This window comes from Canis lupus, chromosome 32 (assembly GCF_048164855.1).
Source record: "Canis lupus baileyi chromosome 32, mCanLup2.hap1, whole genome shotgun sequence".
Lineage (NCBI taxonomy): Eukaryota > Metazoa > Chordata > Mammalia > Carnivora > Canidae > Canis > Canis lupus.
In genome coordinates, this window is record NC_132869.1 from 25,302,160 (window position 1) to 25,328,248 (window position 26,089).

Below are 26,089 nucleotides of genomic sequence, written 5' to 3' on the forward strand. Positions count from 1 at the left end.
TTAAGAGCTATTCTTTTATAAATTTTTAAATTTTTTCCTTTATATAAAACTATGTCACAAATTATTTTCTGTCTTAACATTATTTAAATATTAATAGTCCATCTACCAAAAAAGGGGCTTCCCATTTTCCCAAATGTCATGAACATCATGAACTCTTTTCTAAACTATATTGTTTTATTAATCATACAGAATTCTCCAAGCCAAATGATTAAAAATATTATTACATGTCCCAAAACCAAACAGTTCTTTGAAGTATATTTCCTTCTAAACACTAGATAGGCAGTAGGCACATAGTATATAACAATGTATGGACTAGGAAACTAAGTGGTCAGTCAATGTCTAATTTTTAAAAATCAGGGGAACTCATGGTATATGGATAATAAGTTTCCACTTAGTTTGTTATGGGCTGAACTGTGTTTTTCCAATATTCATATGTTAAAGTCCTCACCATCAGTATCTCACAATATTCCTTTATTTGGAGACAGGATCTTTAAAGAGGTGATAAGGTTAAAATGAAGTTACTAGGGTAAGCGCTAATTCAGTAAAAGGTAAGTTCAGGACATGGATACATGCTTGGAGGTAAGACCATCTAAAGATATAGGAAGCATATGGCCATCTATAAGCCAAAGAGAGGCCTGGTACAGATCCTTCCTCCATGGCCCTCAAAAGAAATCAACCCTGCCAACATTTTCATCTTATACTTCTAGTCCCCAAATCTGTGAGAAATTCTGAAATAAATTTCTGTTATTTAAGCCATCCAGTCTATGGTACTCCTTTATAGAAGCCTAGCAAACAATACAAAGGTCTTCCTCATTCTTCTTAGGACCCTGACACTATCAATACATCCAGGATATACTGTTAAGAAAAAAAAAATACTTTAAAGATACATAACAGTTTTATGCTTTTTAGAAATAATTATTTTTTGTCTATGCATAAAAGAAACATAGGTAATTATGTATACCAAATTAATACAAATCACTGGGCATAAGAAGAAAAAACACTTCATTCCTACTTTACTCAGTTTTTAATTTACATTGTTTCTTATGTGAGCATTTGTTACTCTAATAACTAAGGTTTTTTTTGTCTTTTAGAAAATGTGCCTACCTCTCCTCTCTATTGAAGCAAATTTATCAGTACAAAAGCCACATATATGTATACTAGTATCAGTTGTGGCAGCAACACTTACTTTTTGGCTGAAAAGGGTTGTCGCCCATCAAGTTGCAGAGTTGACTTTCTGTAAATTGTCACCTAAGTACTGACACATGATATCAGTCAATTTTATGAGTCACGTTAAGTAAAGCCAAATATTGAAACATGAAACTTGGGGTTCAGAAATTCTTGGATCTAATTTTGATCTTGAAACTCACCATGTGACTCCAGACAAGAAAGCAATTTATATCTCAGTTTTCCTTCCTATAAAATAAAGATACCTAGTATTAGAATGGATCTCATTAAATTAAATGTACATATTTGAATTTTTTTCCTATGAAAAGCTCAATTTTTAAGTTTGATATGTCTGACAGACTTGCAACTCACTTTATATAACTTTTTCATTCTTGAATGAACCCAAATTTAGTAAATAAAATGTTGACTCTAATAAGCACTCACTACTTGGAAGAAGTCTGAATTATTAACTTACAAATAATTTTTTGAAGTATCCTTTTGTAAAAATGAGTAATCACTTCATGATGTATTGTTTTAGTAAGTGAATTTTCAAATATAAGTGATACTAATCTTTAACTGTAATCTATTCACATTTCAGATATAAATGTAACTATTTCCACAAGAAAATATAACTTTGAGCCCGACAACCACTTCCGTGTCTTTTCACAGAACAAAATGATTGGGTATTACTCAAAAAATATATATATATATATAACTTTGAATAAATTTTAGTTTATATTTTTGTTTTTTAATCAAAGATATTAAAAGGGAAAGAAAATGAATTGGACATATTTCATCACAGAATAATTCATTCAAAAATAACTACTCATTGGGGCGCTTGGTTGGTTTCGTCAGAAGAGCATACGACTCTTGTTCTCAGGGTTGTGGGTTTGAGCCCCAGGCTGGGTATAGATTATTAAAGAAATAAATAAGCCTAAAAAATATAACTATTCAGATAACATGCTAAGTTCTAGGGAAAAAAAAAAGATGAATCAGTCACAGTCCTTGCCTTCAGAAATTTATAATCTAATATATCTATATTTTTTTGGGATTGAAAAACTGCTAGTAGAATAAAAATTATCAAAAAGAAATTTTAATTCATTTATTTAAAACAAGAATTATTCTGGATTCCCACACATGTAACAGCATAAATTTTACAGAATTTATAAATTTTTAAAGTAAGTTTTAGTTATAAAGCAGAAAAAGATAAAAACTAGATAGAAACCATAAAATACTACAATGCACACTCATTCAATCTTTATATTTCTCTTATCCTCAGCCAATTTTCCTGCGTTTTAGTTTCCCAATTTATTTGGATACATTAATCCACAGGGAAAAATAACTATTAACCTCAGAAGTTACTCTTGTAAATGTTTTAGCTACTATCACAAGACTCTAATGAATCTTTTTTTAAAAAAAATATTGATTGATTGAGACAGAGAATATGAGTGGAAGGGAGGCAGAGGGAGAGAGGGGCAGAAAGAATCTTCAAGCTGACTCCCCTACTGAGCACAGAGCCTCACATGAGGCTCGACCCCAAGATCCCAAGATCATGACCTGAACCAAAATCAAAAGTTGGGGCACTTAACCAACAAAGCCACCCAGGTGCCTTGAGACTCTAATGAGTCTTGTGTTTAACTGAATTCACCAAGTTCTGAAGTCTGACTATTTAAATCCCATTAACTTAATTATTTGAATAGTTGTAGTTTATCTCTAAACTAATATCAGTGTTATGAATATGTCAAGGAAATAAATTTGTGGCAATTTTTGCTCCTGTTAAGGACCTACTGCTACCAAGTTGACAGAATATTTTTTTAAGAGCCACAATTACACAGCTTATGAGACTCATATATTTTTTTGTTAGTAGTTATATTGAGTTATAATAATGGTTATATTGAATATTACATAGTTGACATACATATAATATTTTTTGCTAAGTGATAATATAAATATCTCGCCAAAACTCTGAAATTAGTATTCAATTTACAAATATTCAATTAATGAATGACTTGTCTATATGAACAGACATCTATTGCCTATTATGATAGAGATGACTTTAAGATAACCTACTTTCAAAAGCTTAAGGACCATAGTAGCCTACTTAAAAACCCTAACTGATAGCGTCTCAAACACATGATAAAGATGGAAATCCTCAGATGTAAACAGAACCAAAATCTCAGCCTAAAGCTGTACTGTGTAATATAACAGTAGCCACTGGTCACACGTGACTATTTAAGTTTAAACTAATTAGAATTAAATAAAATTTAAAATTCAGCTCATCAGTTTTACTAGCCACATTTCAAATGCTCAAAGCCACATGTGGCTGGTGGCTACTGTATTAGTACGGCTACAGAACATTCCTACTGTGCAACACTGGACTAAAGAATCACTACAATATTTTGTTCTGATTAATAAACAAACACTTTCATGGATTCCTTTGGCAAGCATGCCAAAACCACCACCATATAAACCTCTCAGGTCACCACTTCAGAATTTTGGTGGTAAGGCATGGAATTCTATGAAGGATTAAATCAGCGGCCACTGAAGTGGAATATCCAGCAAAGATAAGCAGCGGGGAATCTCAAAGTTCCAAAACATCTCTAATAGCTTCTATGGCTCAGACTTAGCCCCAAAACAGCCAGAAAAAGAGAACGCTCAATTACAGCTACTGACTCATTTCATAACCACATTTAATATACCTGTTTCTATGAAGAAAAAAATGAATTCCAATTAATTGACTTATCAAAGACTTTTTAGAAAATAATTCATTAACTGTTGGAGACAGCTCATACAAATAATTTTAATTCCTATTTTACTATTTTTTGTATCAGCTTATATATACATAAAACTGTATCTTAATTTTTTCTACAAAAATTTTAAAAATCAATGGAAAAGCAGATCTAAATTTTTAATTTGAAAAATTTACTCTTATCCATTAATAGGTACCACCTGATATAATATCACTGTGTTAAATAAAGGTAATGCATTTGATCTGGTATATAAAGCACACAGGGTAGTACAGGTGTGCTATGTACTAGATATGGGTTTATTTACTTTCCAATAAAAGATTAAGCAATTCCACAAATCCCAACTGTAGAGTGTGCACATAAAAAAAGAGCATTAGGCTAGGAGCCAAAAGAACCAAGTCATAGCCCCAGCACTGTTACAGTTTCAATCAAATCATTTTACAATTCTGGGTCTCCGTTCTTAGTTCAACTAATAATCTCTATAGCTTAATTTAGCTCTATACTGTGTACTTTAAATATTTTATTAACAATAAACAGTAAAACATGGTGAATACTGAATTCCACATTCAAATTCTGACTCAATCATTTATTATCTGTATGATGTTGGGCAAGTTAAACTCTGTGCCTTGCTTTACTATATGTAACTTATTTCATAAAGTTATAGTGAAGATTATGTCAGATAATACACAAAAAGCACATAGCTCAGTACCTAACATACAGAAATCATCCAATCAATCTTAATTTTTAACTCTGTTCTTCCTATCATTTTCAAGAACTCTAAGAGCAAATCACAATTTTGTTATTATACTAGAATTTACAAGCTCTTAGCTGAGCATTTAGAAATTATCTGGTTTTATAAAAGGGAAAATATAAAACCAAAATTAATATAATCATTTAAATAGTGAGAATTTTTATTCAAAATAAAGATAGCACATACAAATAATGCTCAACTAACTCATAAATTTTGCATAAGATTAACAAGCTAGCTGTAAGAAACACTAAGCCTTGAACAATTTTACTGAGAAGAGTTTTTCAGTGGAGTGATTTGGATGACATAGGGTCACTAGAACATTGTTCAGAAAAGTTTAATCTGTCATTTTTTTCCTCTCACAAATTCCACAAAAAAAATCAGGTATTCAAATCATTCCCACTGACTTAAAGCTTCGGTTTATGCTCTATTTCATTGTATAAACAATTCTTCAGTCTTTGTGACCAATGGCATACTGAAATGGAGGTCTATAATTTTAGAATTCTAATCCTGAAAGAATAGAGCTTTAAGGATTCAGAGTAGGTTTTTAACTATGAGTTACAATCTAATATTTCCAACCCTGGTTCTGTGATCTCTCAAGAATTTCCAACTATCTCAAGGTGATACTAGAAAATTCATTTTAATGTTATCTTAAAAACATACAAAAAAAAAAGAAAACAACATACATAATCTTTTTAGGACAGAGAGTCATTTTAAAAATTCCACTTTTAAATCACCTTAATATGCATCACCTATTGATTGCATCATGGAAATTAATTGTAACAGGGTTAGCAAAACAGAGAATGATGATGTGTACCTTGGCATATAAATCACACAAATATAAACATTAAAGCATAAGCAATAAACTCTAGATAATTGAAAAAGACACACAACTAAAATTTGATTTCATAAAATTCAGGTGTTTATGAAATTTTATAAAGAAATTAACTTATTAAATTTATTTACAAACATTAAGCAAATGAAACAAATTTTCAAAGCAGTACTTTCCACTTTTATGCCCCTTATTCTTTAAAAAGCTTGGGCAGCCCAGGTGGCTCAGCGGTTTAGCGCCGCCTTCAGCCCAGGGCGTGATCCTGGAGACCCGGGATCCAGTCCCATGTCAGGCTCCCAGCAGAGAGCCTGCTTCTCCCTCTGCCAGTCTCTCTCTCTCTCTCTCTCTCTCTCTCCTTCCCTCTCTCTGTCTCTCTCCCATGAATAAATATTTTTTGAAAAATAAAATAAAATGCTTTACTGTTAGAAAACTAAGTACCTATCTTTTTAAAAAATCAGTCCAGTTAACAGGTTACTGTTAAAAATCAAACTTATTCTTGAAAAGGGCACATTTCAACCACACACTAGTATGAGTGAAAAAGAAAAGCAAGGAGGTATATGATAGGAGGTAAGACAGAAGTCAAACAAAATACTACACAGATCACGCTAGGAATTTTTTTTCCTTAACCTAAGAGCAATGGAAAGCCAATGAGGGGATTTTAAGCAAGAATTGTTATGATCAGATTTGTAATACAGTGTCAAAATAACAGAATTTGATTGTATAATCAAAGAGACAGTGGTTTTATTCCATTCTCTCCTAACTGATCCCCACTTGGCATATTGTGTATTGGCTAGGACTCTTTCAACTGTAAGTAACAGAAAACCCAACTCAAACTGGCTTAAGCAAAAAGAGAATTCCGGGCTCACTTACAGAACTAAATACAGGTACAATTTAAACAATGATATATAAAGCTCCATTCCTGGACTTCATTTTCTCTATGTTGTTTCTACCATCAGAAGAGGTTCCCCACTTTGAACAACTAGACATACCAGCTCCAACATAACATTCAATTTGAGTACACTAACAAGAGGACTAGTTCTCATTGGAGAACTTAAGTCATATGCCTTTCCCAAAGCCAAACATTACCACTTAGGTTTAGTCCTACATCCATGCTCTCCCCAGTACCAGAGGTAGAGATCCAACAATCCAACCACTAAACAAACAAACAAACAAACAAAACAAAAAAAAAAAAAAACAAAAAACAGTAAGATAAAGATTTTCCCAAAGGAAAATCATGCTGTTACCAAAGTAGGAGGGAAGGTGCTGGAGAGCAAAAGCAACATATGTCCATTATAATGAATTAAAATTAAAGCTCTGTCTAGGTCAACGGACTAAAGGTATTTAACCTAGGAAACATGAGACTATGGGATGGGGTGGTAGAAGTGAAAGCTATTTACAGTTATTTTTAAATTTGTCATGAGAAAGTAGGAAAGAGGATAACTTATTCTTTGTGGCTCAAGTGGTAACAGTAACAGTATTAGTAATAGTTACGTGTTTTGAGTAAACTAGAGAATTTCATTCCTAGTGTTGAGCTTCAACACAACTACTTTATTATACACTATCATGTTATAATTACAAATTATTATTTATAACAATTATCATTACTATTAGCTAACATTAATTAAATGCATATATCACTTTGTCTAATTCTCAAAAACTCTATGAGGTAGACACTATTCTTATCCTCACTCTACAGCTGTAGAAACTCAATTACAGAGGTGAAGTACCTGGCTCAAAATAACACAAGAGTAGAGCAAGGATTCAAATCTAGGCACTTAAAAGGCCAGAGGTTTCAGCCATATACTATTTGCCTCCACCAGGAACAAGACCAAAATCACAGATTTCATCTAACATAAAACAAAACAATTAATAGTATTGTTAGTATTAAGTATTGAACAATTAAAATATCAGGAAATGAAGTGAACTCAAGATGTGACAGATCACCAAAGAAAAATATGAAAAATTCAAGCATCATGTAATTGAAAATGGTCACTCTCAACATCTCCGAGGACCCCAACCCTAATATCATAAATATATCCATCTGGTATAAGGATATAAATTTTTGTCTAGACAGAGAGACAAAGGGGACTTATTATTTCAGTTAAAAAAAACTGCTCTAATTGAGAATGTTGAATTATGAAATGCCATTTTGGTATTATGAATAAATCTTTTGGTAATCAACCTACCATACCCAAATATTTTCTAGAAACTTTCAAGTTCAATGTAATGAATGAAGCAATTAGGTTGAAGTTCAATAGTGAGGATAAAATTTTTTAGTTTATTCAAAGCAAGTAAATTCCTGAAGAAAAATAGTTGATAATTTTAATTAAACAATATAAATTGCATTTTAATAAACCTGTTTGATGTCAACTCCCAATCTACTTCATTGATACTAATTCAGAGCAATATCTCAAATCATGATAAACCAACTTTTTAAAATTTTAACATGTTTGATAACACAAAATTTTTTAATATAAGTAAAAGGCCTAAGCTTCAGTAGACTGCTTACATCTACAAATCAATCTAAATCAATCTGCAGACCCTATCCAGCCTGCATCCATTTGCTCTAGTTAGCACCACCCATTCTGTCAGTCAAAACTAAGCTGAGCACAGCAGTACAGCTACTACATTTTCTACTGCACAGTATTCTGCTGAAGGTATCCATCTGAAGATCCCAATAACCTCCCCATTGCTAAATCAATACCCTTTCTTCATTTACATTTTCCTTATCTCACATCTGTTTTAACCCAATTTCTTGAAACATCTTCCTCAAAAAATTTTTATACAATAGACTGGTTCTCTACCCATCTTCTACTGTTGATAGATTCTCCATATTCTCTTGTTCCTTAAATAGTGTAAAATCAGGTTTTTCGTAGAATTTAGTTCTCAGCCCTACACAAATTGTTCCCCAAATGACAGATTTATTAATTTCCAGATGCTCAATAGCATATACAATCATCAAATGTTAACCTCCAACTCTGACTCCTCAGCTAAGTTCCAGCCTATCATCTCTTAACTGCTGAAAACTGCTATCTGGATATTTAAACTCATGTCAAATTCATTACTTCAAAAACTGAAAATGACCTCTCCACAAAAATCAGCTCTAGAGCATTATTCATAATGGCTAATAAGTGAAAGCAAACCAAAGGTTCATGAACTGATAAATGAATAAACAAAATGTTTCCATGCAATGGAATATTATTCAGCAATAAAAAATGAAGTACTGATACATGCTAAATGGGTGAACTTTGAGAACATTACACTAAGTGAAAGAAGTAGTATCACATTGTATGATTTCATTAATATCAAATGTCCAGAATAGGCAAATCCACAGAGACAGAAAGTATATCCGTGGTTGCTAAGGACTGTGGGGTGGGAAGAATGGTCAGAGACTGCTTAATGGGCAATGGGTTTTCTTTGGAGAAGGTAAAAGTACTATTCCAAGATTAGTGTTGATGCTGTTTAACACTGTAAGTATACTAAATGCCACTGAATTGTACACTTTAAAATAACTTAAATGGTGAACTTAAATGTTATGTTAACCTTACCTCAATTTATAAAAATTCGTTCTACTTTTGCACTTCTCTTTTTCCACCAATGAAACTGCCATCCTTCTGATTTTAAGACCTTAAAAATTTTTTTAAAGTAGGATCCACATCCAGCACAGAGTTCAACTCTGGGCTTGAACTCACAACACCAACATCAAGTTCTCAGCTGAGATCAATAGTCAGATGCTTAACCAAATAAGCCCCCAGGTGTCCCACCTTGTAAGTTCTTTTCAATGTTTCCCTGTTTTACTTAGCATACCTAATCAGTTCCCTAGTCCTAGTCTTCCTTCAAAATATTTCCTACAACTATCCATTTCCATTCACTCTGTACTTGTTCAGGCCCTTAAAACCTCACACCCATAGTAAGATTTACTTTGTAAAATTCACTTTATACTCAGCCTCACAGCATCCAGATCTGACTTCATGCATTTAACACAGAACCGCCAAATTAACATGTCCTAAAATAGTGTTTTCATTGTGTCACATATCAATTCCAAACTCAGTAACTCTCCATCAATCCATGCAGAGCTGGAAATCCTTGTCTTAAAAGCTTCCAGAATGCAATGAGGTACAGAATCAACCAAATGTTCTAGGAACTGGCACTTCCACCAGTGGTTGGTGCTACCAGGCTGCAATGCTACTCCTATGCTACCTAACCCAAGAAAAGAACACACAATTCTGAGATTACAAAGCTGAGGATAGAATGAAGGAAGACCAAGGCACTATACCCTACAAAATTAATATACAGCATCTGGTACCCAATAAGTATTACAATGAATGAAATGAACTTTCTGAAACACAATTCCCTCATCTGTAAAGGACAGATGATGATAATACAATCCATCTCAAAGAAGCATTTATCTTAAGGATGAAATATGATCTATGAATATATTTTATAGTCTACAACAAAAGATTAGAAAGATATCTCTTGTGTTTAACTTCTCAAACACAAATACTAATAATGTACTGTCAAAAAAGTACGGTCGATTTTCTTATTTACTTTTTCTCTATTCAATAAAGTTAAGAGTCTATTATTTATTTTTACCCATAAGACTAATAAAGCCATTCTGTTTATTAGGGTCTTTCTGTCAGCAAACAGAAATCCTGTGTAAAGTCAGTCTTAAACACTGAACGGGAAAAGCAAAATGAGTGAACAAAGCAGGAGACAGGATTACTTACATATAAAACACTCACAACCCTCCCAAACCCTTCAGGTTTTGCTTCTCAGACTTGCCAAAGGTAACAATTACCCACAAGACAAGGAACACACAGGGGTAAAGCCTAGAAACAAGAAGCAAATTATTTCATAGACTAATGATCTTTGCTTTGGTTAATACCCATCAAATGAAAGTCATTCAAGCAGTTGTCATACTGAAGAAATCCCAAAGCTAGCAAAAAAAAAAGAAAGGAAAAAAGAAAATATGTGTTTGATTAACTTCTAAGGATGAAATCTTAGAAGTAGACAAACCCCACCCTAAGGAATTTAAGATAGATTAATTTACTTAAAAATGACTATAATAAATCCATTAACTATTAATATTTGTGTGAAAGACATTTTCTAAAACAAAATATTTAGAGAGGTGGGCACTGTTTTACATTTCTGAAAAACCCATGAATAAGTGTCTTAATAAAGAGCTGTATTCTCTTACCTGTTTCTATATTTAATCTGTTGCACTACATATTTCTGCTGAAATAAGGAAAATCTAGCCTCACAAGAAAGGTAGGTAGTTAAGGGAGGATCTTGTAGAACTCTTGAAAGCACCTCAAGGCCCCAAGACCACACTCAGAGAACTGCTATACTACATAAATCAAGTCAAAGCCACCGTTTAAAAAGGAGAGCTAAATTACTATCCTGGCTGGTCAAAAATTTTGTATATGCCAATCTAAAATAATAATTTTAAACAGAGAGTATTCAGTGATGAACACAACTCTTAAGAAAAAAACATTAAGCAGTGTATAAAGCAGTTTAAAAACACAAAGATGCAAAAATGTACCATTCCAAAAAAATCACACTATGCTCATCATAATGTACTAACCAGAAAAGCAGAAATGTTTGCAATGAAAAATAATTGAAATAAAAAATATATTAGGGCAGCCCAGGTGGCTCAGCAGTTTAGTGCCGCCTTCAGCCCAGGGCGTGATCCTGGAGACCAAGGATCGAGTCCCACATCGGGCTCCCTGCATAGAGCCTGCTTCTCCCTCTGCCTGTGTCTCTACCTCTCTCTCTCTGTCTCTATGAATAAATAAGATCTTTAAAATATATATATTTTAGTTTAATCCAGTCCACCAAAAAGCCTAAATAGTACACCCTGATCATACAGAGTTTCACTTGATCATTTTTTACCTCAGAGGAGCTCTGAAGGTAAAGTTGGGAAGGGAAGAAAAAATGGTAACAACAAAAATATTTTGGAACAGAAACCTCAAGGAATAACTTTCTAAGTACTATTTGTATTCATCAGAGATGGAGTGGAAACAGCTGAAAAAACTATCATGGTAGGAGATGGAGAGGCAGACAGGTTTACTATGTGTGTTAGAAAGGGGTGGGGCTCTGTATATATCTAATGGATCAAATTAACCATTAACCTTCAGTGAATACTATCAGAATCCACAGAAACAATTTTAGTTTTTTCTTTCTTGAGTAGTTCTAGCTGTAAAGATTGACATTTTATGGCTTTTGTTTCCTAGAAATCTTCAAACAACATTTTATTACTTTTAAACAGAATAAATCTCATTGTATTTTACAATTACTATGTGAGCCTATAGATTTTTTATAAATCTAAGATACATTATATGATCTTAGTGATTTTACTTTTCCTACATCTTGAAATATTTTACTACTTCCATCATTCTAGGTATTATTTCACTGTTGCTAAACAAATATTCCCAACCATGTTTACAAAAAAAAACAAGAAAACATAATGATTTAATTGTCTAGAAGGATGTGACAATGAAGTCATCACTATGCATTAAATTTCACTTTTCTTATCTTTCAGTTTTCTTGTTTTGCACAAAATATTGCATCAATTTTCAAAAAGATATATAAGATTGAAGACATCATTTTGTAGTCTGCATCGAGGAGGGAAAACTTTACTTCTACCCTTTTATGTTGCAGTACCTGGGGACCTGTGGATTAAACTAACAGAAAACAGATTAACAGAAAGAAAAGCACATAATTTTTTTTTAATATTTACATCACGGGAATTCACAGAAAAGCAGTAAAGCTCAAAGAAGTGGTTAAACTCAAAGTCTTATATACCATTTTAACAAAGGAAAGGGGATTAGGGCTTTGAAAGACAATAAATCATGAAGAAGTAACTGGGAAATACATGGGAGAACTAATGGAAGATAAAAGGTTATTTTCAGTAGGTCTGTTTATGCAAACTCATCTTGGTATTAACTTTCCATCTCAAGTAGTAAGAACCACTCTTCTTTTCCTACTACCAGGGGGAAAACATCCTCACAAAGGAATATTTATGACCAGTCCAGGTGTCTCTGCGGTTTATCGCCGCCTTCAGCTCAGGGCATGATCCTGGAGACCTGGGATCAAGTCCCACATCAGGCTCCCTGCATGGAGCCTGTCCCTCTGTGTCTCTGCTTCTGTGTCTCTCATGAATGAATAAAAATTTTTTAAAGGAATATATATGACCAGCTTCTAGGCAGATAACAGGAGAAAACAGTTTTTGTTTCTGTTAATTCTGTTGATTGCTGTACACTCCAAATAATCCTTAGGTCAAAGTGGCATATGTTAGCGCAGCATATCCTGATCTTCATCTGTCTTTAGTTTTCACTGAATGTAATTAAGAACTCAGAACTTTTATTTTCTGTCCAATATGGAACAAAAGAAAACTGGCAGAGGTCACATTTCACAATTATTAGATGAACTTAAAAATGAATGCAAAGATAGACAGCAAGCACTTTAGACTCTATTGATGAAATTCGGGGCATCTCAGACTGAATCTTCGGAGATTAACTTGATACAGTTCATAAGTGGACAAATGTTGAATGCAGATGTATATAATGGTGACTGGAAGGAAATAGATGATGTGTAAAATTTTTAAATTCATTGGATTGGTCATGCTAACTGGTATCTGCAAATCTTAGAACTGAAAATATCTTGCAATTATGAAGCAAAGAAGATGGCCATCCTCCCTTCAATAAAATTTAAGAACCATCAAAAGTTTAAAAAAATTCTTCAAATACTGCATTTAATGATGCACATGAAAAAAAATACCCAACCAAACAAAAAAACCCCACCCTGGAATGATAAGCTAGAACTTATCATAAGTATTTTAAATCTCAAATCATTATTGACAAGATGGACACATTCCACATTCAGGTATGACAGCTGATGAGTAGTCACATTCAGAAAATGTTGCCCATTTCAGGTACATATACTTTCAAAGCTGGCAACATGGGGTAGTGAAACATCCTAAGCTTTAAAGACATAGATCTACATAGAACTTCAGAAAAGGGATGAGAACAGAATCAAGAGTAATACAAAAATTACAAGAATGGACAAATGAATTTAAAATTTCTGTCAGAAATATAACTTGTGACAAAATTGTTATAAGTATAGAACTGGCTTAGTATTATCCAGCAAGAAATTTTCTTGATTTGACAAAATCAGGAAGAACAGGGTTGAACTTCTATGGATTTTCACAAATGGGAAGCAAGAAAAGTTAATTGCACATAATCTGGACTTACATACATATTTAATGATTCTTATTGTCCTAAGAAAAACTAGTTTTTCTTCTCAGCTCAATGCATTCTCAAGTGTAAATGAATTCAAAAACCCTTGCAGGGGCGCCTGGGTGGCTCTGTTGGTTGAGCAACCAGCTCTCGATTTCAGCTCAAGTCATGAGATCAGGGTCCTGGGAGCAAGCCCCATGTTCAGCAGGGAGTCTGCTTGATGATTCTCTCCTCTATCCCTCCCCCTTCTTGTGCACACTCTCTCTCAAAAAAGAAATATTTTTTTAAAAACCTTGCATAAATTAACATGAAGAGAGCTGTATTATAAAAAGACCACAGAACAGGTAGATACACTAACAGGGTCAGAACCTATACTTGAAATGACTTGAAAATGATGATCAATAATTAATAATGCAGAGAATTCTTTCAGTGTCTAGGAAAAACTTCAATTACCAAGAAGAATATTCCTCATGCAACTAGGAAAAGAACTTGCAGGAACTAGGAAGAGAATTTTACCTAACCCTTCAACCACATCAGTTTTTTACACAGATCTTCAAAGTGGGAAGAATAAAGGAAGATGTTCTTTGTGTACATATAAAAACTTTTAAAAGTATGCATATTCATTGTAGGGGTGGTATGTAAGTAGAGGAATGATATATATTTGTTTTTCATGTTTCAAAATACATACAAAGAGATTATGTTTAAATTCTAATCGGAAGCTCTACTGAGTTGTATTATCCATTTATTCTATAAATTACATAATGGAAATTATTAAAATAATTTAAAATGAAAAAAAAAAAAAGAAATAGTTCTTTTCAATCTAGATGGTGAATTGCACTATTTTTCCTGGTATAATGATAGTTAAGAGTCCTTAAAGAAAATTGCTTTGTAGATGGGCAGCCCGGGTGGCTCAGCGGTTTAGCGCCGCCTTCAGCCCAGGGCCTGATCCTGGAGACCTGGGATTGAGTTCCACGTCAGGCTCCCTGCATGGAGCCTGCTTCTCCCTCTGCCTGTGTCTCTGCCTCTCTTTCTTTCTCTCTCTGTCTCTAATTAATTAATAAATATTTTTTAAAAATTGCTTTGTAGAAATGAATAAAAACTTCAAACACACATTTGATACAAACTACCAAGTAAATCATTATTTTTATCTTTAAAATAAGCTGACTGAAAACTCAAATCTTATGAGTCCTCAGAAGCAGGAAAAGATAAACTATTCAGAATTACATATTTAATTAATGAACATGTCATAAATAAATATATCTCCCCCTTTCAAAAGTTAGTTTCGAAATGGAACAAAACATCTTGTCAACAATCTCCAATTTCCTATCAGTTAAAACTATAGTTTACATTCTACTCACTAGAATTGTTATTCCATTCAGATACATCCTCTGCTGAATTTGTACAGGAAAAAAAAAATCGTGGTATGGTTCTAAATGTTCTCTTGAATAAATAAAGCAAGTATGGGAGAGGAGTGTATAAAAATTATTTATTCCTTTCCTTTGCCTTCCTGTCCCCTACTGATAAAGCCAATTCTGAGTAGTAAAACACTGGACTAAAGCAGGGCTGGACTAGATAACCTACCTGGTACAAATGGGCTGAAGTGGGAATGCTGAAATTTATAATTCTCCAACATTTAACTACCTCAGAACTCTATTAATCACAGCTCCCTAATGCTACAAGTGCCCCAAACTTTTAAATAAAGGAGGGCAAAATCTCTTGACATCTACTTTCTGAGCCTCCTTTCTCCTAACCCCTCTGGATTCTGATGCCAATGGGCAGCAGCAATTTCAAGTTCCCTAAACTAGATAAATTGGTCCTATCCTCCAAAATTGCTCCTTTCCTTCACCCTCAAACATCCATTTCTAGAAGACCACTCCCAATTATTTCATTATCAGATTACTGCAGGTAAATTCATATCAGTACTAATGACAAAACATCACCCCCTAGATTACTTGCTAATTGCAAAAGAAAATGCTTAGTCTGAAAAGATAGTCTGTCACCATTTTATTGGAGAGATCAAATTTAGGATCACTAATAAGATAATGGATAACCCTCCCTTACGTGCCTTCTGATGTTGTATAATGTGAAGTACACTGCATGACTTAAGTATTCTTGCCAAAAATATTAAGCCTGATCTACACAAGCCTTCAGATCTACAGGTTTACAGAAAATATAGGGGAGAGAGGTATAATTTGAACCTAATGAAGAGGAAACTGTCAGTAAGATACAGAATGTGGGTTATTCTACAAGACAACTGGTAGTATGGTCTCTTCAAAAAGGGCAATGTCATCCAAAAAAAAGAGAGAGTGTGAGAGAAAGAACTACACTAAATTAAAAGAAATGTAAACAAATGTAATTAATGCATGATTGGATACTGGTTCCAAGACAAAGGACTAAATAGGACATTTTCTGGACAATGGGGAAAATGTGAATACATACTACATATCTATATTAGATAGCAGAGATTCTTCAAGTATGATTACAGCGTTGTGCTTATACAGAAAATTGGCCTTATTCTTATGACATCCATATAGATATATCAACAGGACTTAGGTGTGAATTGTCATGATATCTGCAACGTGCTCTGAAAATAAATGCTCACCAAAAAGAATGCAGATAGGCAGATAAAGGAAATGTCGCAAAACGGCAACACTTTTAAAAGTAGGTGGTACAAATGAAGGTCCAACTGGGCTATTATTTAACTTTTTAATATGTTTGGATGAAAAATAACATGAAAACTTCAGTAATAAAAAGCCGAAAAGCTAAGAGGTAAACTCTTAAAAACAAAAATATAAAAGGAGTTCAACAGTATTCCTTCATTTTTGTGAGGTGAGGCTCCTTGCTTCTCTTCACTCACCTTATTCACACACACACACACACACACACACAAAACGAAACATAATGTAGTGAACTGGGCACTGAATAAGGAATCAAGAGAACCTAAGGTCGTAGAAATGGTTCTATCACTTCCTAGCCATGACCTCATTAAAGACGTCTCCCTGAGGCTCTCTTTCCTCATCTTCGAGAACAGTCCCATAAACATAGACCAATGCAAAAGGGGTCTTGAGGTAGAAATAGGGCGTGTCAACGTCAGATACAAATGCAAGATACAGACCTAACGGGATCTGTACTGATGCTTTAAGATGTCAAGAGCACACAGCCCTAACAATCCTCTAAGCACAACAGTGCCTTCAAAGGCACAGCAAGTTTCCCGTTAGACAGCCTGAGTTGTCACTCATCCCCCAAGGCAGGACTTCTCACAAATGCTAAGAGGTGGCTTTTGTACTTTAAAAACTCTCCTCCTAGGTTTCAGTGTTAGGTCTAATGGCGCTCGTAGACGTCCAATTCTTAGGACCCCGTCCAAATCTGAAAGCAATGAAGTCTAGGTTCACGAATTTTCAAAAAAGCGACTCTTGGCTAACAAAGAGAACCCTCTGGACCGAGGTCTTCCCGTGTGCGTGCAGAAGCGGGTTCACTTTGACGTTGCTCCTCTCTAGCCGATTTCTCCTTAGAAGCCTTCAAACTTGAGCTAAGTTGGGAGAACTCCTTCCATCTCTAGAGCCGGATAAAAACCTCGCAGTGAGCTCATTCTTTCCGTCTAAGTGAAACCCCGAAAAGCTCGGTCAGTAAACTGTGTATCCGACTGCACGTCTCTCCTCAGGGCCCTTCTGGAGACAATAACGGGACAGAGCGGGGGGGGGGGGGTCCCTTTGACAAGCATGAGGGTGTGAGCGTGGGACGGATGACTGGGCACCTGGGCACGGGGTCAGGGGCCCGAGGGCCCCGGATGCCTGAGGGTTCGGCACCCCCTTCGGCCTCGGTCTACCACGAAGAGACTCCGGGGAGCGTTGCTGTGGGGGAAGCATGGGTCCCCGCCAAACATCGGCACAAAATGTACGGCCGACCAAAGGGAGCCGAATCCAGAGAGAAGAGCCGAGCGCAGGCTGGGCCAACAGGCGCGCAGGCCCTGGGAGGCGAGGTGGAGGAGGCGGAGGAGGCGACGGAGGCAGAGGCGGCGGGGCCGGCGCGGCTCCGGCCTGCGCCCCGAGCCGTCTGCCGCGTCGCGCCGGGATCCCTCCCCCGCCGGGGCCGGCGCAAGATGGCGGTCCGGCCGCCGCCGCCGCCGCCGCCGCGCAGCCGGTCCCCTCCCCCGCGCCCTGGACGCTCTCGGCAAACCGCGCCGGCCTCGACACCCCCGGCCCAGCGCCCCCGGAGTGAGGCGGCGCAGGCCGCGCGGGAGGGCCTCTCCTGCTGCAGCGCGGGGCGGGCGGGGGCGGGGGGCGCTTACCGTGAGCGGAGCGGATCGGCCTGACTGGGGCCCTGAGGAGGAGGAGAAAGAGGAGGAGGAAAAGGAGGAGCACGGAAAACTACACAGCGGCGACGGCGGCGGCTCCCATTGCGGAGCAGCAGCTGAGCTGTGGGAAGGGGGGGGGGGGGGCGCTCTCGTGGATCCGCCGCGCTGCCTCATGGGTAGGCTCCGGGTCAGCCTCCGCGCGTCCGGGCTCCCTTTCTTCTCGCCGACGCGGGAGGCGGGCGCGGGCATGTGCGTCGCGGCGCTGCCCTCGAAGGCCGCGGCTCCCCGCCACGCGCCGGCCGGCGGCGAGGGCCGGGACCCGGCTAGGGATGTGGCAGTCGGGGCTGCACCGCAGCCGACAGCGTGGGAACGTGAGTTCCGGGGCCTCCCTGGGTGCAGCGGCTAGCGCTCCGCGGGCTTGGCGAGGAAGGGCTAGCAGGAGGGCCGCCCCGAGAGGCCCTGTGCCTGAGGGGCGCAGACGTAACCCAGGGGAGCAGGAGAGTCGGGTTCTTTTCACAGCTGGCTAATTTTGTTCCTTTTTTTTCTTTTCTTTTTTTAATTTTGTTTCAGACGTGCGATTTCGCTGGTGTCTCCTTGAATTCCTAACTCTGCCACTATGGATCCCTGTAAGAACTTAAAAAAAAAAAAGCTAAAATAAATGCATTTACAAGAACACTTAGTGAGATGCTGCTTGCATGAATGCTACACCTTGTATTCTGATCCGTGAGGAAGTTTCCTCTCCCAGCTCTCCTCACAAGATCAGTCTCGCTCCCCGAGATCCTTAAAACACACAGCCACCACTGCACAAACCCATCGCTGCATTGTACTCGTTCTTCTGTTTGAATTAGTTTCTTCTCTCTCATCCAGACTGCTCCCCTCGCTCTTCTGGGGTGTTGAGCATTAGTCACTTCCTTATTGATTCCCACCCCCAGATCCATCCTAGCCAAGGACAGTTAACTATCCCTAGACCTGGAATGGCTGCAGGTGACCATGACCTGCTCTTCCCCCCATCTGTGCCAGGGATAGTCTAATCCAGTTCTCTCTTTCTGGCTGGCCCTTAAAGGAAGCTTTACAGGAAAAGAGAGTAATCAAAACAACAAACTGGAAAGCTAATAATTCAAAACTTGTGGCCTATTCTTAAGCCATTATAGTTAAAAGAGAGTTCTAATGGCTCGCAAAGCATGTCACGGTATGAAAATGAACTGAAGGTTTCACTCAGTGTTCCCAGTTTGGTCCCATTTGTAGAGACAGAAATTTACTGTTGTTAGACCCTAGAGCTTATTTACATGGAGGGTATGATTCACGCCAACCAGACTTACTAGAGACTGATGTACAAACCAAAATTCACATTTATTCCTTTTTTTCTTTCTTTCATGAGAAGTACATCTGCCCTGAAGACCACAAAACTCTGGTTGACACATTTTCACTCAAAGGAAACATTTACATGGAGAAGCCAAATTATAAAGGATATCCACTAAGTATGAAATCAACACTCATGAAGTAATTTAGTTGAATTTTTTTTATTACTCCATCCTTAAAACTCCTCCCTTGGCTAACAGAACATGATTCTCTTGGTTCTCTTGACTGCCTGTCCACACTCTTCCTATCACTTTTTTAATAGTTTCTCTTCCTCTGATTTGCCAATTTTCTGCCCCTTACCCTTCTGTACCTACTCTTTAAGTATCCTCACAGTACTCACTCTCCTTAAGTCAGGTCATGCTCCACACTCTTCCCTGGCTGTAATGGATATAGATGATTGCCCACCTTCATTTTCAAAGCTCCATTGTCTTCACCTATGTAATTTAGATGGCATAACCACTACCCACCCCTAATTCCAAGAGTGGTCCAGCCAGCCTGAAACTATTAGAATCACTTTTACCTCTCTTTGAACAGTTTTTATTTCAGAAACCAATCAGAGTGAAACCTAGGATTTTTGTTTGCTGGTAGGAAAGAGAAGTTACTTTTTTCTCTGGATGATATGGCATTGCTATTAAAATGTAAATACCAGAAGAGCTACAACTTTTTTTTTCTACTAAGGAGAGCCAAATGATAATAAAGCTAACAAATGGAGGAAGAAGGGCTGGGTGAATTAATCATGGGGAAAGGAAGTCAACCTCTGAGAGCATCGTAAGCCTCCAAATCAAACCCAGTCTGAATCCTGTGCTACCTCTAGACTTCTCTGTTATATGAGCAAATAAATTCTTTTTTCTATTTAAGCTGAAGAGGTCCAGAATAAGCCTCTGTGACATAAAAATTATTTTTAGCTGAAAGCATTTGAGTTTCTGAAATTTCTTATCTGCCTAAAAGCAGAGCCTCCCCAAAGAACTCAATTGTCATAAATCTCCCAGGGAGCAACCAGGGAAGATTGGTTCCTACCACGAGAGACAATGAGAATTGTCACCACACCTAAAGAGCCATTGTCATGAAACTATCATATCTCCCATCTATTCTCCTAAAGGCCTACTTATCTTTCCTAAACGTCATTTGTTTTCCCATAAGTGCACTCTTTCCCCCACCTCACTTCCAAGAAGTCATTTGTTCTCATTAAGTGCCCTCTCCCCTCCCCTTCATCTATTAAAATGGTATATAAGCCCCAAATTCTGTCCACTCCTTTGAGTCACATTTCTTTGTGAACCACCCCCCACCCCCCCCGTACCTAGTACGTGATTAAAATCTGTCTTTTGCTAACCTGTCCTTTTGTCAGTTTAATAGGCAAGCCCCCAAAAAGTAAATCTAAAAAGGGAGAGAAAAGTTTTCCTCCCTAACAAAGTCAATTTGAGTTAGGTTTTCTGTTACTGGCAAGTGAAAGCATCCTAACTGGTGGAGACAATGATAAATACTTTACTTTCCTCTTGCATACCCAGGAAACCCACATTTCCTAGTTCCTTTACGTCTATATCAGGCCATGTAACTGTTTCTGGCCAGTGCATTGTAGAGGCAATGATTTCCCAATCTAAGCCCGACCCTTAAAACCTCCAGTGATTTATAGTTCCCTTTTGTTTTTCACATATCAGTCACCCAGATACAGAAAATTCTGAGGAGCTAGGGGATGGCAGTAACATTAGATGGAAAGACTGTAGGTCTTAATTGCATGGTGCACATCTGACCCTTATTGTACTAATTCGAGCAACATCATATGTTACTGGGTTATGACTGAGAATTGAGGGTTGTTACTAAAACACTAACCCTGATTAATAATAGAAATAGTAGCCTACTGTAACAAAAAATCCAAAATATGTGGCATTAGTTTGGCATAGCAGTCAGGTGGGACTTAAGGAACCATGCAGTAGGCTGGATAACCAAAGATTCATATTAGGCAATGGCTAGACTGTTGCCTACAATACCTTAGGAGGTAGATCAGTACAAATACATATTTTCTAGCTCTAAGGCAAGAGTTCAGAAAACAAAATTAATAATAGATGTTGGTGATTTTTTATGTGATTTGCAAAATATTACCAGAAAGAGATTAGCATGAAACAAAATTAATCAGTTTACCAAAAAAATGAAAGAAAATAGAATCCAGCATTTGAGTAGCTTTGGAGTTTGAAAACAATACTTCTAGATTCCAAAGAGAAAGCTATATTTTAAAAGGCTTTGAGCAAGGAAGCCTTAGTAGGATTTAAACAGAATGACTCAGCCCTTAGGAAAAGATCAGATTACACATGTTTCAGATAGTATCTATTGCTTCAGATAGCCTCAAAGAAGGAGCTTTATTGAGGTATAACTGACAAAATTGTATATAAAGTGTACACGATGATTTGATTTATCCATTGTGAAATGACTACCACAATCAGGTTAATTAACACATGCTAACCTAACCTAGCATGACTAGCATGAAGCCCTAACCTCCTTGTCTTGGGTGAGAACTACTTTGAGGCATGACTTACACTCCAGAATTCCCCTGAACCACCAGGCTGAAGCTATCTTTTGCAGGGTTTTTTTCTAACATACCCTCGCTTGTGTGCATGTGAAACTATTATGCCCGCTCCAAAGCCACCTTTCTTAACTCATGTTTGTGATGCTGGGGGCTGTGATTCTGCTTTGCCAGCTGTTCCCTGTTACATTCTGCTAATAGAGGACCCTAGAGGGAGACCACAAGTCTGAAGGAGGAAGAAGGGCCTTGTTCCTTCCTGTTTACTTTGCTTTATGTTTCTGTCTTTATAAATCCAGCAGCCTTTTATCAGTCCCAGCAGTGACAATTCATTCCCACAGCAAAGACTGAATCTGCTCTACGGTTTTCCCAACACTTGCCAAACTAGTCTCATTGTATCCCCACAGAGATATCACCACAGCCATCCTCACCTGTCCTCAGTGGTCTAGGTTCCAGCTCTATGGTACCTCTGTTCCAAGCACAGACTCCAGCACCAGAGCAGTGCCCTTCTCAGAGGTCTGAGTTTCAGCTCCAAGGGGCCATTCCTCCAAGCTTCTGTTTGCTATGGACTGTACATATGTGTGCCCCCCCTCCCCAATTCATGTTGAAACCCTTATCCCCACTGTGATGGTATCTAGAGACAGGGCCTTGGAGAAGTAATCTTAAGAGCTCTCTCTCTCTCTCTCATTCTTTCATTCTCTCTCTCCCTTCCTCTCCCTCCCTGAACCTCCACCCCCACCACCCCTCTCTCAGGCTACAGCAAGAAGGTTCCTATCAGAAGCCAGGAAGCAGGTTCTCACCAGGCACTGAATCTGCCACAACTTGACCTTGGATTTCCCAGCCTCCAGACTGTGGGAAAGAAAAGTGTGTTGTTTAAGCCACCCCGTCTACAGTATTTTTGTTATAGCGGCTCAAACTAAGACACTGTTAGTGATTCAAACCTCTTTGTTCCCTCAGCCCTAGAGGTGGTAACTACTTCCTGTAGTTGCCACCTCCATATATGTAGTGTTATCTTTTTGCCATTATCAATTCTTTATTTTTAAATTTCCTTTGTTAAAATAACTAGTATGCTCCCATCTTCTAACTGGATCCTGAGTGATACACTTGGCTTTCTCTTATCCCTTGTCCTGCTTTCCCCACTCTCGTACAATGTTCATTGTTGACAAATCCTTTTCTTAGAATCTGCTTCTGAGGAATTCAATCTTAAACAGTCTCAGAAAGAACTTTAAGTATTCTTAATGTCATATTGAGCCAACTGGAAACAAATGGATTAGAAGCCTACAGTAACCATGCACCTAATCTAAAATAATTTTTAATGGATCAGAAGCCTACAGTAACCATGCACCTAATCTAAAATAATTTTTAACTGTTAAAGCTGTAAAACCATCTTCAGTTGGCCCATAACCTCTCCAAATATGAAATCTCTACAGTCTCCAAGGAAAGCAAAATCTCATTCAGATATGGCCATGGAAGATTAAAAACAAGGAAAACTTCCCAAAGGGTAGAGCCAGAGGAAATGGAGAAAGAGAGTATCCTGGCTAACTTGATGTGTTGACTTGACTGGGCTAAGGGATGCCCGAAGAGGTGGTGAAACATTATTTCTGGATGTGCCTATGAGACTGTTTCCAAAAGAGAGTAGCATTTGAACCAGTAGACTGAGTAAAGAAAATTACATTTATCAGTGTGGACAGATGCCATACAACCTGTTGAGGGAACAAAAAAGGTAGAGGGAGAGTGAATTCACTCTCTCTGATTGAGCTAGGATGTCCACCGTCTCCTGCCCTCAGATATCAGCACTCATGGTTCTTGGGCCTTTAGACTCAGACCAGGACTTACACCATCAGCTCCTCTCATTCTCTGCCTTCAGATTTGTATTGAATATGCCACTGGCTTTTGATTCTCCATCTAGATAGAGATATAGAAACATATATAGAAATGAAGATAGGGATCTGTATCTATTTAACACTCGTTGGTTGCTCCTCTGGAAACCCATAATATAGAGAGTATCTCACCAAAAGAAGAATTAGAGGTTTAACACCTAACCAAGGAAAGTGCTTCACCCCTGATTTAAAGGGCCTTCAAAATGTCTTGTAAGCAGGATTTGGGAATTGCTATGAAACTGTAACTGCTGTGTCTCACATTCTGCTCCTTTCCTAACATGAGTGTCTTTTGCACTTATCTTCTTTCACTTCTACCATCCTATATTGGGTGTAAATCTGGAGGGAGGAGTGGATTGTTTCTTTTTAGTTCATAAGTCACCAGACCAAGAAAGGTCACATCCAAATCTGATGAAGAAATCTGTGTACCATCTGGGACTTAAAACTAGATGCAATGACTTGATGGGCTTTGGGTTATCCCCCTTAGTATGAAGGCGGAAAAGAAAAATGGACATTTGGGACTAGAAGGTTGGATTAAGACAGAAATAATCACCTAATTTCCTCCTCTGAACATTCCCCATCCCTTTTACATTCACATATAGCATGTTAACTAGCTTAGGCCAGTGGATTGCCATCAGAAGCAATTTACACCAATGTTACTGAAGTGTGGTTCAGAGACCAGTATTGTTCCATGATTTGTTTGCTGCTGGTCCATAACAAGGTAAATAAAGCAAAGGAAAATATTTAGAAACTTTCATAGAAATTTGACATTCTCACAACATCTTTATTGTCTTTTTGAAAAGTAATAGTCTGCAACAGATTGGAAAGTTTATAAAAGGGGTCCTTTGCTACAGATAGTTTGAGAAGCTGTATGCTCACATCACTTCTAGCCCAACTTCTAAATCCTCTTAATGTTCTTCCCAGACCTTTTTGTTCTTCAGTTGCTCACATGCAGAGGCTCTACCAGAGTACTTGAAGCCCTAGAAAACAGTGGAAATATGAGGTAGAAGTAACCTGGGGTTGCTGAATGATTGATGGAACAGAATCACCTCCCCCAACAAACACATCAATGTTCACTAGACTGTAAGGTGAGTGAGAAATAAACTAGTATGTTAAGTCTGCGATTTGGGGGTTATTTTTTTTGAGTACCAGTGTTAGTTATCCAATACATTGTTATTGAATTTTCCTATGACATTGACTTTAATCTCTATTTTCATGATTTCTGAATTTATATCTTCACAGCACACCCCTCTCCAAAGCAGCAGAGCCATATGCCTCATCACATACTTGATAAATCCATTTTGGACATTCCACAGGACCTAAAAACTCAACATTCCTAACACTTAATCCCTTATGCTCCTCCTCTTTTTCTCAATTTCATTTTGTTCAGCCATATTGCCAGCTCTCCAATTGTCCAACCCTGAAACCTAAGAGTAACCCTAAGCTTCTCTTTCTCTACTGCCCATCATAACCCATCAACCCTGTACCAACTTCTGAAAGTTTTACCTTCTTCACATCTTTCCAACCCTTACCCTACTTTTGATTTCTAATTTCTCTACTGTATCTCACTTGAATGAGAAAATCTTCTATTGTACACTCTTGCAATTAATTCCTTCCAACATCATAAAGCTCCCTTATAAAAAGCAAATGTAAGTATGTAACAGTCCTGCTCTAGAAATATATCCATTTTTTACATAGTCCTTAAGACAAAACTCATGATCCTTAACATGGTGTGCTAGATACTATGGATTGGCTACTTCAATCTCCATTCCACTCTGCTCCTAATGGGAGATGATAGGAAGCTAAATAAAACAAAAGAGCAAAAACCAACTATATTCCCCAAACAGCCTTGCCACTAGAGTGCTAGATATATTGGGTTCTGTCAATGTGATGCACTTGCACTAAATCCAAAAGATAAAAATGAGGTAGAAGCTATCTTTTTAGCTACTACTGGCAAACAATGGGGTTCTGACGTGATTGTTAGAGGCAACTGCCGCAGCTGAGCACTAGTATTAGTATCTATTCACCACCTTCATGGATGTGAGAGGCAAGTGAGACAACATCAATGACAGTGGCAGCAGCTGGACTTCAGCTAGGAAATCACAGCAGCCTCCAATTTCTATTCCTCTAGCTCTTTTGCTAATATTGTAGTTCCCCGTGTAATACCTTTCTCTCGGAAATACCTAAAAATGTTTCTTTTTTTTTTAAGATTCTTATTTATTTATTCATGAGAGACACAGACATAAACAGAGGGAGAAGCAGGTTCCTTGCAGGGAGTGTGATGCAGGATTCAATCCCCAGACCAGGAGCACGACCTGA

At 37.5% G+C, this 26,089-nt stretch overlaps 1 protein-coding gene across 23 annotated transcripts in view; it reads right to left on the reverse strand.

Annotated features, from left to right (window-relative positions):
• The window catches only part of ZNF280D (zinc finger protein 280D), a 293,959-nt gene that overhangs the window by 105,743 nt on the left and 162,127 nt on the right, over nt 1–26,089 (reverse strand). For 14 of the 23 annotated variants that reach the window (XR_012022602.1, XR_012022608.1, XR_012022605.1 and 11 more), the window contains exon 1: nt 1,368–1,413. Coding sequence is in view for 5 of the 23 variants with exons in the window: in XM_072808740.1 (XP_072664841.1) it covers nt 1,187–1,214 (28 nt within the window). In the remaining 18 variants the exon portion in view is untranslated. Of the gene's footprint in view, nt 1–1,186; nt 1,256–1,367; nt 1,414–18,016; nt 18,176–26,089 lie in introns of those variants that run through there. The other 9 variants (XM_072808740.1, XM_072808756.1, XM_072808742.1 and 6 more) reach the window with 8 other exon arrangements.